Source organism: Elephantulus edwardii, unplaced genomic scaffold (assembly GCF_000299155.1).
Source record: "Elephantulus edwardii isolate Elephantulus edwardi_28Jun2011 unplaced genomic scaffold, EleEdw1.0 scaffold00033, whole genome shotgun sequence".
Taxonomy (NCBI): domain Eukaryota; kingdom Metazoa; phylum Chordata; class Mammalia; order Macroscelidea; family Macroscelididae; genus Elephantulus; species Elephantulus edwardii.
The window spans coordinates 13,649,348-13,662,323 of record NW_006399783.1 but is presented as its reverse complement, the minus strand read 5'-3'; the positions used below and the strand labels follow the sequence as shown (position 1 = coordinate 13,662,323).

Genomic DNA, 12,976 nt, shown 5'->3' with positions numbered 1-12,976 from the left:
CCGCTCTTATGACTTTTATGTGCTGTCAGCCCTAGTATCACTGTTAACCACAAATGCTAAAATATATGACAAATCCAAGGAAAAGGAGGTAAAAAAGCAGGCAGTGAAATACAGTATCATAAAAATGTGGTGGAAAGGCAGATACAGTACACACACACATACACACACACATTTCTGTTATTTGGTTCTGGAAAAAACAAAGGGCGAAGAGCAAGGCATAGATAGTAATCAGTGCCGCTCTCATCCACCCAGAATTTAATTAACTACACCGTTGTGTTTACATTGCTATGAACCAGGCAAACCTAGTTCACCCAAAGTTGGCACACGGAAATACGCCCCTCTGATGTTTTTTACTTGTCACCAAGTCTTCAATTCCAAAAATAGTATCTGGAAGTAGTTTTAAGGTTCTATTTCCTCATTACTACTCCCAAATCTCTTTTCTAAACAACAATGGCAATTTGACATAATTCTGTTTTCTAGGTGTAATTTCTACAGTTCAATCAGTCTGCTAAGTATGAGGACTATGTTTCAACACATAATCCTCACTCGCCTATGGAGTTGTATTTATTAACTTTCAGTAGTATATTTTCATTATCTTTCTCCAATATGCTTATTCCTTAAAACGAAACAACCATTCCTAAAATGGACATTCACTGTTACATCCCAAAAGTTTGAAATATTTTTTAAAAATGGAGTCATCTTCTCATAATGCCCTTATTGAGATTACAAAGATTAAAAAGAATCCACAAAGTATTACGGCACTGTGTGAGACTTATTTGTCATGACCCAAGGGAAGAACAAGACTGTAATTCTGTGCAAAGTTGTGGAAATGTCCTCAGTTCCATGGGAAGTGGGATTCCACAACAGACTTCACTAGAAGAATAATCAAAACCTTTTACTTTAACACTGAAAGCATAATTCAACGCATTCTGAAAATTCAAGTTTCAAGATCTGGAGAGATGCTAACATTCTGTTACATAATTAACTAGAAAACACTTGAACAGAATTTCAGGAAGACTACAAGAAAAAAAGAAAACAAAGTTTCTGTTAATTCCTGCTGAAAGGCAACTTGAATTTATTTTTAGACGTTAACTAAATCTTAGTAGGCAAGATATTTTTAAATGTGGGGATAAAAGAAAAGCACATCCATTCTTGACATTTTGGTGAAAAAACTAACAGCTTTATTAGTGAAGGCAAACATTAGATAATAATATGAATATTATAAATAAAAAAAGAATCCAAACTGACAGCATTGTATCTCAAAAGTACTATACTTCTGTTTCTTTTAAAGAGAGACTTGTCATCTGTTTTATAAAACAAACAAAATGGGTATTCTCCTAAAAAATTCTGGAAAGATGAAATGTCATTTCAAGCCAATGAACTGAGCACAACTTTCTTTAAATGCAGACTATTGCTAAGAAGCAAATAAAGTCAAGCATCAGAAAGAAGGTGTATGACAAAGTCATGAAAGTAAGAAAAAAAGAGATGTAGTGAAATTACTGCTCATTCTCCCCCCGCCCCCCCGTAGTCAAAGACCATTCAAAACTGGTCTTTCATACAAATATAAAATAACTATAAAGAGAAGGGAATTTTGAAACTATGTCCATCTGAAATCCTTCATGATATGATTCTCTTTCCAAAAGGTCAAAGATAAAGATTTAGGAAGTGGAAGAGGATGAAGACAGTTTTAAATGTACAAGTAAGGCACAATATAAAGCCACATCATAATCTGTCATGAAGGATATAGGAGAAGACAAGAATCATACATGGTACAGTAGAACAAGCAATCATATTGACTGAAAAAGTGTGGCACCCAATTGAAAATTCAGACAAGATCTTAACAAGAGTAACTGGACAGCATGCTTTCATATGGAGACAAACTATAAAGAATCCAGTGTATCTGAAACTAGGAAAATTTCTGTTTTTAAACCATAGTAGTACGAGAGTCCAAGTTTATATAATTGCTTTTGGAACAATGGGTTTATTATTTGAGGTGAATTTCACAAATGCTTTCACTTAAAGTAAGATTCTGGACTTCATTATGAGCCTACCTGTATACCATGTATGAACACAGAAAACCTTTAGAGAGCTCTTCTCTAATGACCTTTACCCAAATATACATGCCACAATTTTAAAAAACAGAACATGTACAATTGTTGGGGTTTTTATGTTACCCTTATAAGATTTGTTTGTGTGATACACTAAACATATATATTTTAATGACAATAGAGGAAGCAGATTATTACTGGCATTAAAGTACAACCATTTCTAGACGGTTTTAAATGCCACAGAGTCCCCTGGTTAAAATGTAAAGCTGCACAGCTTGCCTATGTCATCTTTATGATAAAGTTAAAACAGCAAAAGGATTTAACTTTTACTCTACATTTTACTGCCAGGTGTTTTTTTTTTTTATTTAGATCAAGTATCGCTGCAGCATTCTGACCAGCCCAGATTTATTTAGCAGCAAATGGCAGGAATCATATAAAATGCAATTTTTAACAAAGTGCTTTTCTAAGATAATACATACATATATAAATAGGTACAAAATAAAGTGTCAACATTAAAAAGCTAAACTATTTAAAAGCTTTTAACTATTTAACTTAAGTAGTACATATAAAACACTGAAATGCAAGGATATGGAATCTACTAAACAGATTCAGAATTCTGTTGTTGTTTTGAAATGCAAGACCAAAAAAAAAATATCAAATTCTGGTTTGCAGATAGGAGAAAAGTATTGAAAACCAGAATGTCTAACAGAGCAGCTAGAAAGGGACAATAAACCTCATCAGCAGAATCTTTATCATAAAGAAATCTTCATCTGATTGCAAAACTGCCATGTTTCAGAATATTTTCCAATTTACCAGGACACTCTGTAAAGACTTCACATACTTTTAAGTTAGAAACCTGTGCTTTGCCTTCTCTCATCTATACAGAAAAAAACTTTAAACAACAAATTTACATTCTATTAAACCATTATATCTGAGCTTATCCTCTGTTCAGCGCGAATGTACAAACCAAGTACATTTCCACCAAACACACAGGAAAATCCTGTGCATCACAGTTCAGCTAAGATGTTAAGACAATCCTTCTCTGCACATAAACAATATAGTTCAGTTGTTACTGTGTATTTTCGAGTTAAGTCTTCAAAAGCTACAGCTCCACATGCTATAGCTTACAAATGAGGCAGGTGGCAGGATGAGAAAAGTAAAAGAAAAGGAAACCCATTATGGAGACACACATAATTCAAGAATAAATTCTCCAAGCAGTAAGTTGGAGAAATAGATACTTTTCCAGCAGCTAGGTCTGAAATTTTTGGTAATTGTTTTTGTTTTCCCGTAGCTAAACTGGGTAATTTTTTAAAAAATTGCTGTTTGCTTTTTGTTTGTATAAGAATAGTTTTTTAAGCCACCAGATGTGAGGAAAAAACAAAGAGAGACAGGCTAGAGAAAAGTTCTGGGAAAAGTTTATAATGCTGCCTTGACATATGAAATTTCCCATCAAGAGGTAAAGCTTTAACAGTTAAAACACTGACTAACAAAGCTGTCATATGTGGGCCAAAAGAGCACCTAAAAACTAAATGTGTTGATAGTTCTCAGTTCTAGAAACTATAGAAGAAGAATAAGTCACATGTAAGTTTGAAGAAGCTAGTCTGAAAATATCTGTACAAAAATATAAAAATCTATAAATTTTTTTTGTTGTCTTAAGCTTGTGTTGATCTTGAAAATATTACATGCACAATAATACATCAATTGGAAAAGTGGCAACTAAAGAATTAGATATTTTTAGTTTTTCTTTATATATATATGTACATAATACAATAAAAATAATTTGTATTTTGGTTGTTTGGTGGAAGTATACTACAATAAGCTAAATAAACTTTTTCATTTCCAAAGTCAAAAACTATTTTACCAATAGCTTACTAAAATGAAATATATTAAAATTTCCTACAATAAGTGCAGAAATAAAAAGATTTATAGACATCTAAATGGCCACCAACTTATCTACTATTGAAGCAAACTAGAGGAACAGCAAAATAATATTTGTATGTATGGATGCTCCTTCTGTAGATAATTGGACCCAAACAGAAATAAAATTCACAGTTCAGTAAGATCCCTAACCCTGACCTTTTAAATTTTTCTTTTTTTTTTTCCTTTTTTTTTTTCATACATTCATACAGTATCATGTAAGCTGTGCAAAACTTTACTTAGACTGGCAGTTTGCCATATCAGTTGCATTTGTCTTTGGTACAAAAAAATAAAACAATCGCAATAATGTGCAAGTATTTGTCTTCTTCCGGTCAAGTACCGAAATTGAGTTTTCTAGAGCCATCTTTTTTTTTGTTTGTTTGTTTTTTGTTTGTTTTTTATACAATACACAGACTCTGTGGCATATATCTACATTTCAACATAGTCCTATATACATTCAAAAAATTTGAAAAAGAGTTGGAACAAAAAAAGCCATTTAAACCCCATAATTTTTCCATCTATATATCTTATATTTCCTCATTAGGGTTTTTCATCATACAAAATATTACCAGTTTTATAGTTTCCCCAAAATACAAGGCACAAAGAATATGCTTTTTTTTCTTACTTGCACAGACATTAATATATATATATGTTTGTGTGTGTGTATATATATATATATATATATATATAGTATTAAGCTTTGAAAATAAACATCTAATATGGCACATGGGCACCAGTGCTAGATGTGCCATGTACAAGTGAAATTAATGGTTGTGGAAAATTACAAGAAAAAGCAATAATTCTAAAAACAATCTAAACTGACTGTTTGAAAAATGCTTCCTCAATTTTTTGTGTGGTTCAGAGCATAAACTTACCACAATATTTGACATCTGACATCAATTATCTTCGCCTGTCCATAATGTTTGCTTCAACAGATTTTTAAAATCTGTACCTTAAACATTTGCTTCAACATATGAATTCCAATTCTGATGCCAGTAGCAGTTTTAACCCAGGGTTTATGCTCTGAAAAATGCAGTAATCAAGTATTTTGGATCATGCTTCACTTATATACTTAGTTCTTAAAATAATGTGACCTAATTGTAAATGTTTACATAATGCTAAACTGACATGCAAACAGAATGAAAATTTACAATGAAGAATGCGGTGAACACGGACATTTCTGACCAGTGGTCCGATGAAGCTGATTACACTTTTGACGTTGGTATCCTTAGTCCCACGAGGCCTCCAGTGGGATTGCCTTCTGCAGTCTTCTCTAACACTTGGTTAACAAATTCAGATGTCTGTCCAGCCACTGGGAGGCCTGAAGAGAAGAGTAAGAAGCATACTCAGACATGGAAATTGAGATGGCATTCGGGGGAGGTGAGCAACAGGAAAAAACATCTGAGGGTCAGGTTCACATATGGGTCCAAGTGAGTGTCTGGGTACTTGCACTGCAGCTCAGGAAAGAATTCTATGCATCAGGTTGGAGTGTACAATCTTAAGATTATTAAAAGATACAAACCAAGAATAATCATGAAGCATGGCTAAGCAATTATTTTTTGTGTGTATACATGCTGGAGTGAAAGTTAAAAAATAGAAAACTGGTTTTCTCTTCAACCATTCACATATATTTTGTTTTGTAAGATTAATTACAATCCTACAAGGGGGAGTCCTTTCTTCCAGCTGCACCATGAGATAAAGTTGGGCGATCTCCTCCCATGTGATTTATAGAGTCAGCTATGAGTTGGCTCTAACATGATGGCAATGAGTCTGAGTTGTGTTCTGGGAGCTCTGGTGGCCTAGAAGAAAGGAACTTCAATCCAAAGGGAGGCAGTAGGTAGGTATCTCCTCCGTGTGATGTACGGCCTCTGAAAATCGACTGGAGAGTCAGCAATGAGTTGATTTCGATTCAAAGTAAATGAGTCAAGCTATCCTTTCTCCCCGTGATTCTCATTTCTATCTATCTTCCTATTCTACTCCCGTCCCTTCCTATTTTATAGGTTTTCCCTTAGGATAGGTGAGCTCTTCCAACTTTAGATGGCTGGCTAGTCTAAGAAGTTAGTACCTCTTCATTGCTACTGTTCCCATTAAAGGCCTGTCTACTATTTGGCTGAAATTTTAGTTCCAGGAGTGAGTTTTGTGTCATATTAGAAAGAAGACTAAAGAAAAAAAAAAGGTCCATGGTCTCAGAGGGTCCATCAGCCTCTATCAGATCAGTATGCCTTCTAATTTTTTTTATCATTAATTTTTATGAAAATTTACAGAGACTTTGGATTTCCATTCATTCATTTTTGCACTTTTCTCCCTGCCCACCCCTCCCCACCCCAATTCACTCTTCTCTTCAAAAGTAAAAGAAAAATTCTTTCATTGTTTTACAGTCCCTCCCGTGAGGTCCACTCCACTATGCAGCCTTCGTTCTGGACTCCTGTCATGACAATAATACCTAATCACATATCCCTTTTAAACAGTTTCTCCCTCATCTGTTTCAATGCAGTATACATTGTTGAACCCATCTTTCTCAGTCCCCTCTCAATCCCAATGTCAGTCCTGTTTTACAACAATGGCACTATGCAGTATTTGTCCTTTTGTTACTGAGATACTTCACTCAGTATAATGTTCTCCAGGGTCACCCCTTTTGAATAATTGTATGAGTTCCTTGTTTTTCAATGCAGCGTAGTATTCCATTGTGTGAATATACCAGAGCTTCTCTATCCATTCATTCGTTCATGGGCACTTAGGTTGTTTCCAACTCCTTGCTATTGTGAACAAAGCAGCAATAAACATGGGTGTGCATATATCTGCTTGGGTGGCAGTTATGGTTTCTTTGGGGTAGTATGCCTTCTATTACGTTAATGAAGATATGCTAGAAAATGTGGTGAGGAAAGCTTTAAATCTTATCACTTCCAAATTACAAAAAAGGAGCAGAATATTCAGTGACCAGAGGAATGCCAAGGAATGCCAAGGATTGCCAGTATTGACTAGAAACTACAGAGTGAAAGCAAGAAGTGACACAGGTGACCCTGATCTGAACTTTCAATCTCCAATACTATGAGAAAATAAATTTCTGTGCTTAAAGCCATCTTACTTATGGTATTTCTGTTAAGGTAGCACTAGGAAACTAAGACAATTGAGTATTTCAAGGGTCATGTTAAAAGTATTTAGGGACAAGGGAGTTCTGGTGAACTAGTGGCCAGAAGCTACCAGAGATAAACAGTTCAAATCTCTGCTGGAGAAGGAGGGGCAATCTCCTCCTGTGCCAGTCAGATCTGATTTGAAGGTACACATACAAAATATAAAAAAATAGTTTTTTAAAAAAGTATATAGGGATAAAAAATTCTGTTTACAAATCACTTATAAATATTCAGAAAAAATACAGAGAAACAAAGTAAATGTAGCAGAATAGTAACAACTGGTAAATATAATTGAAAGACCTATAGGTGTTCACTAGACTGTTTACTTAGATGCTTCTGTAAAACTAAAAGCTTAAATTAAAAATATAAATGCACATTTTATAAAGGCAATTACAGCACAAAACCATAAAATTTCCAAATTAACAATTATGAATAATTTAATATACACTACATAATTCAATTTTACACTAAAAGATCTTTAACATACTAACATATAGTAGGTGTGTCAGAGACGGAGAGTAGCTCTGGATAGGGCAGGATTCAGAGAGATTGTGCACCGGGTCACTATAAGTCACAGTCGATTCGCCGACACATAACAACACAGTTATGACAATAATAAGGTTTTAATGGTCCCTGAAAAGTTAACACAAATTACTGTATGGGCCTTGAATTTTTAATATAAAAGGTTTTACAGATATTGGGGCCATAGGTAGCTGTAGTTAGACAAGGCTCAAACTGACAATTTTAGTGTTGTCATGTGTCGCTCAGTTGGGATTAACTTACAGATGACCCTCTAGAAGGTTTTCAGAGACTGTAAATCACAGGCGAGGGAGTTACTAATTTTTTTCCCTCAGAGGACCTGGGAGATTTGAACTGCATTCCTCCGGGATCGCAAGCGCAGCTTCTTGCCAGTAGGTGACCACTGCTCTCTTGACTATATATGTATGTATGGCACATGACTATATAAAAATCTAAGAGTAGATTTAAAAACCAGATTTTTGACCCCGGATGAGATGGACTGAGATGGTAACGGGGACAATGGGATTAGGTTGTCGGAGACAGCAAGATTGGCGCAGGAAAGGGCAGGCTTCAGAGCTGCTGTACATAGAGGGCTGCTGAGTCACAGGTGACTTGATGGCACATAACAACATCTAATATAAATTAGAAATATAAATTAAGTGAGAAAGGAGAAAAAGGAAAGGTAGGCCAAAATATTACTAGGGAAAATATAGGCAATAAGAAAGGTGCTTGTAGTAATGATTTAGCATTAGACGGGACTAAATTCATGGAAATGGCCATGAAACAAGATAAAGAAACATGTGTCATGGTAATCAAGGCTATAATTCAATGTGGAGATCTAGCAGGAATAAATAGTGGTCAACCAATAACACAAAACTGATACTCAAAAGCAAAACCACTGAAAATGCAAGAGGAAATCAATACCTATTAGTTGATAGACAACGAAGACCGAAAAAGAAAAAGAAAAGGTAAAGAATATCCAACTAGTGTAACTGAAATTAATCTAGTCAACACATATTGAGGCCTTAATATAAAAGGAAACTTTCAAATGTTCATGGAATATTTCAATTTTTTTAAGTAGCTAAGAAAAATCTCAATTAAACCACAAAAAGAGACGTTAAGGAAACTAGAAAATCACCATCCCTATCTTCTGAGAAATTTTAAACCTCTATCAGATAATTCTTGGCTCAAAGAGTAAATCTAATGTAAATTTCAAAATATTCAGAGAATAATGAAAGATAACTATCAGAACTTATAAATAAGCTAAAGCTAAAGTCAGCTGAGATAATATTTTCAGTGTTTTATTATACTAATAATATGATACAAAAAGGTAATTAAGCAATTAAAGACACTAGAGAAAATTAATAGTGCTTGGAGATGAGAGGAGAAAAATCTTTTAACTAGTAAGAAAAAACACAATAAATGAAAAATAAGAAATGGAAATGGAACACTAACCACTGATGAAGAAGAAATTAAATATTAAGCTGCTTTACTAAAAGCTCCAATAAATTTGAGGATCTAAATAAAGAGAATATTTTTTAGAAACACATAAATTATAGATTATTGATGTCAAAAGAAACACAGTTCAAAGAGTTAATAACAAAAAAAATTAGATCATATAGTTTCTAAAGAGTAATTGAAAACAACTATGAGATATCATCTCACCCCAGTAAGAATAGCAAAATTCAACAGAGCAGCAAACAACAAATTCTGGCAAGGTTGTGGACAAATTGGAATGCTTATTCACTGTTGGTGAGAGTGTAAAATGGTGCAACCACCATGGAAGGCTGTATGGCACTTTCTCAAAAAGTTGGAAATAGAAATACCATTTGACTCAGCAATTCCACTACTGGGAACATACCCTAAAGAAACTAGAACTGCCACCCAAGCAGTTATATGCACATCCATGTTTATTGCAGCTTTGCAACCCAAGTGCCCATCAACAAATGAATGGACAGAGAAGCTGTGGTCTATCCACACAATGGATATCCACACTATGTTGCTTTGAAGAACAAGGAATTCATGAAATATACAAAATGGGTAACCCTGGAGGGCATTATGCTGTGTGAAATATCTGTTACAAAAGGACAAATACTGCATAATGCCATTGTTATAAACAGAACTGATACCAGGATTGGGGGGAAACTAAGAAAATTGGGGATAAATAATGTATACTGCATTCAAACAGATGAGGAAGAGAACTGTTTGAAAGGAATAATGATTAGGTATTATCTGCATAAGAGCTGCATAGTAAAGTGGACTGGGTGGGTGAGGGGATTGTATAACAAATGAAAGAATCCCCCCCCCCCAAAGAGAAAAGTGAACTTGGGGGAAGGGGTGGATATGGAAGAAAATGTGCAACAATGAATCAATAGAAATTCAAGTTTTCTCTAAACTTTCATTAAAAGCTCAATTAAAAATCCTTTAAGAGAGACTCCAATGTATTTAAGCTGCTCTAGAGGAGAAATTATCTTTAGAAATTTCTTTTTTGGCCAACAAATACAAAGAGTTATCACATTTTATCAACTTACTGTGTCAAAATTGACACTGTGTTGCTAACTGTATTTGGATTCCAAGTTGTCCTTCAAAAATAAGAACATACTTTACATTCAGTATGCAGACAGGGCTATTAAGACAAACTTAAAATTAATTTCAAAGACTGAGAAATGCATTAATTAAACAGAAACAAGCAATACATATTCAATACTCAGCTAAAAATGCACTTTCAGAGTTACTAACATGAAATGTTTTTCTATATAAATGGAAATAAACCACAGGTTTGCACATTGCGGGGGGGGGGGGGAACGGGCAAAGTCCAATGGTGATTAATTTTATAAAATATAATGCATGTGAATGATTGTATGAAAAATAATGTGAATGATGAACAGTGTGAAACACAATGTATATGAACTTTGTAAGCAAACCAATAAAAAAGGGAGAGGAAAAGGGGAGACCACAAGCAAACAAACAAAAAGTTAAAAAAAAAATACCCACTCCTTACAATTTATTACTATTTTTGTTTTCCTACTTCATTGTTTTCCATTTTCAGACTATAATTTTAACAAGTAGGGACCAAGTCTCCATTATTCAAACTTATATTCCCATCAGTTGGAACAAAGAAAACCTTGGAAAAAATATTTGCAAAAACTAAATTGGCAGTAAATGTCAGTAAAAAGTCAGAAAACAAATCTTAACAGAAAAATTTTTTTAAAAATATAAGATATTTATACACATAAAAAGAGAAATACAAAAACAAGGTTATAAACCTAAAGTTTCTGTTACTCTAAAATTCAGAAATAAATTGTTAATAAGAAAAAAATAGGCTCTACCTCAAATTTTTTAAAGTGACTTGCTTTCAACATTCAATAAAAAAATGAAGAAAATGTTTGAGTAAATGAAGTTTACCACTCTATACAATCTTTATATAATAATGTATCTAAGTTTTAGGACAGTTTAGAGTTTTCATGAATATTATCCAGCTATTACTATGAGGTCTATGAAGTCTTCCTGTCTATTTTAACAATGACATCTCTCTACCCTCCTTATCAACTATGATTATGTCTTACTTCAGGATACTGCCTCCTCTGATCCTCCCCATCCTATGCAATCTGTTCACAGATGGGAAGGTATATGGATAACTGTGTTTGTTAGAATTCAGTTGATGCATTACCAAATTAAACAAACAGGTAAAAACCTCCACAAAGATTACAATGTATGTGTTGTTGTTGTTGTTGTTACATGCCATTGAGTCGCCTGTGACTCATAGCGAACCTATGTACAACAGCCCTAAACTCTGCTCTATCCTGAACCAATTACACTACCTCCGACACACCCATCCCGATCACCCCAGTCACTGAATCAATCCACCTCATAGAGGGTCTTCCCCTCCAGCGCTGTCCCTCCACCCTCCCAAGCATGACGTCCCTCTCCAAGGACCGGTCCCCACCTTACAACATGACCAAAGTATGTCAGACGAAGCTTCAGAAACCTTGCCTCTAAGGAGCAGCCCGTTTTAACCCTCTCCAGGAGGAATCTATTTTCTTAGCAGTCCATGGTACACTAAAAAAATTTTTTCTTTTACATCCCCCCATGTAACAGTAAAAATTTGTCTTTTGATCACATTAAAACAAATTATAACATCTAAATAACATGTTGTGGTAACAAATAAAAACTATGACTACTAAAGCAAAAGCAAAAATAAGTCAAGACAAAAGGAGACTGACTATAAGGAAAGCACTTGAGGGATCACTAACGACAAGGAGCTGTGCTGCCAACCCAAAAGCTACCTCCTCACTGGCAGTTCAAATCCACCAGTGGCTTCAGGGGAGAAAAAGGAGCAACCTCATCCCATGCAATTTACAGTCTCAAAAACTCAATGCAGAGTAAGTTATGAGTCAGTGCTGACTCAGTGGCAATGAGACATAGAGACAGGGAGGGGAAAAGGGAAGGAAGGAGAGAGGGAGGAACTTTAAAAATGCTCTTGAATCATCTATCTTATAATTTATGTTACTATTTGTTATGACTATATCCTGTACTATTCTTACCTAGAGTGTCTTTAATGAGTATTTCAAGCTTCTGTCCCATGTTGGGTCCTCTCTCTTCCCTCGGATTCTGTACTCGGTTTACAATTTCCTGCTTTATAGAGTTTATTACAAACAATAAATTATCTGCAAAACAAAACCAAGACATTGGAAGATGTCACTAACATGGAAGAATCTGGTTTCAATTTTATACTAAAAGACATAATTTTTTAAAAAACCAAAACACAAAACAGACAATCACAGAATGTGTTAGATAACATTAACCAATGATAGCTAAAAGCCTTTATCTTTAAAAGGACCACTTGGAAAAACGTGTATGGTAACCTTTGGAAATAGACATCAATGTCCATTACTTTTCCTGTCATACTTGTCTACATAGTCTTAAAAGTTATTATAATACATCGAGATTTATGATACATAAAACTGGAGGCACTCAGCGAATTCAATATAAAAATCCATGTTTCTCAAAGGTAAAAGTTTAAAAAGAAACTTTTTCACCCTAAGAATATTTAAAAAAACAAAAAAAAGTCTTTTTTTTAAAGTTAAGTCTTAAAGAGCAGAAATCAATAAAATATAAAATGAATAAAAAAAAATAAGCAAAGATTGATGAAAAAGTTTCAAAGAACAGATCAAAATTTACAAACATCTAGTTAGACTTATTATAAAAAAGGAGAAAGAATATTATCGCTATCTTGTTGTTGTTATGTGCCGTCGAGTTGTTTTCGACTCATAGCGACCCTATGCACAACAGCCCTAAACCCTGCTCTATCCTGCGCCAACCGCACTGCCTCTGACATACCCATCCCGATTACCCCAGTCA

The 12,976-nt window shown here is 34.4% G+C and overlaps 1 protein-coding gene across 1 annotated transcript in view; it reads right to left on the bottom strand.

Moving 5' to 3' along the window:
- Window positions 1–5,170: 5,170 nt before the first annotated feature.
- CREBRF (CREB3 regulatory factor) overlaps window positions 5,171–12,976 on the bottom strand; it is a 33,121-nt gene continuing 25,315 nt past the window's right edge. Inside the window, exons 7-8 of the mRNA XM_006884356.1 lie at window positions 12,160–12,282; window positions 5,171–5,286 (exon numbers count right to left, since the gene is read on the bottom strand). Coding sequence (XP_006884418.1) covers window positions 5,171–5,286; window positions 12,160–12,282 — 239 coding nt within the window. The remainder of the gene's footprint in view (window positions 5,287–12,159; window positions 12,283–12,976) is intronic.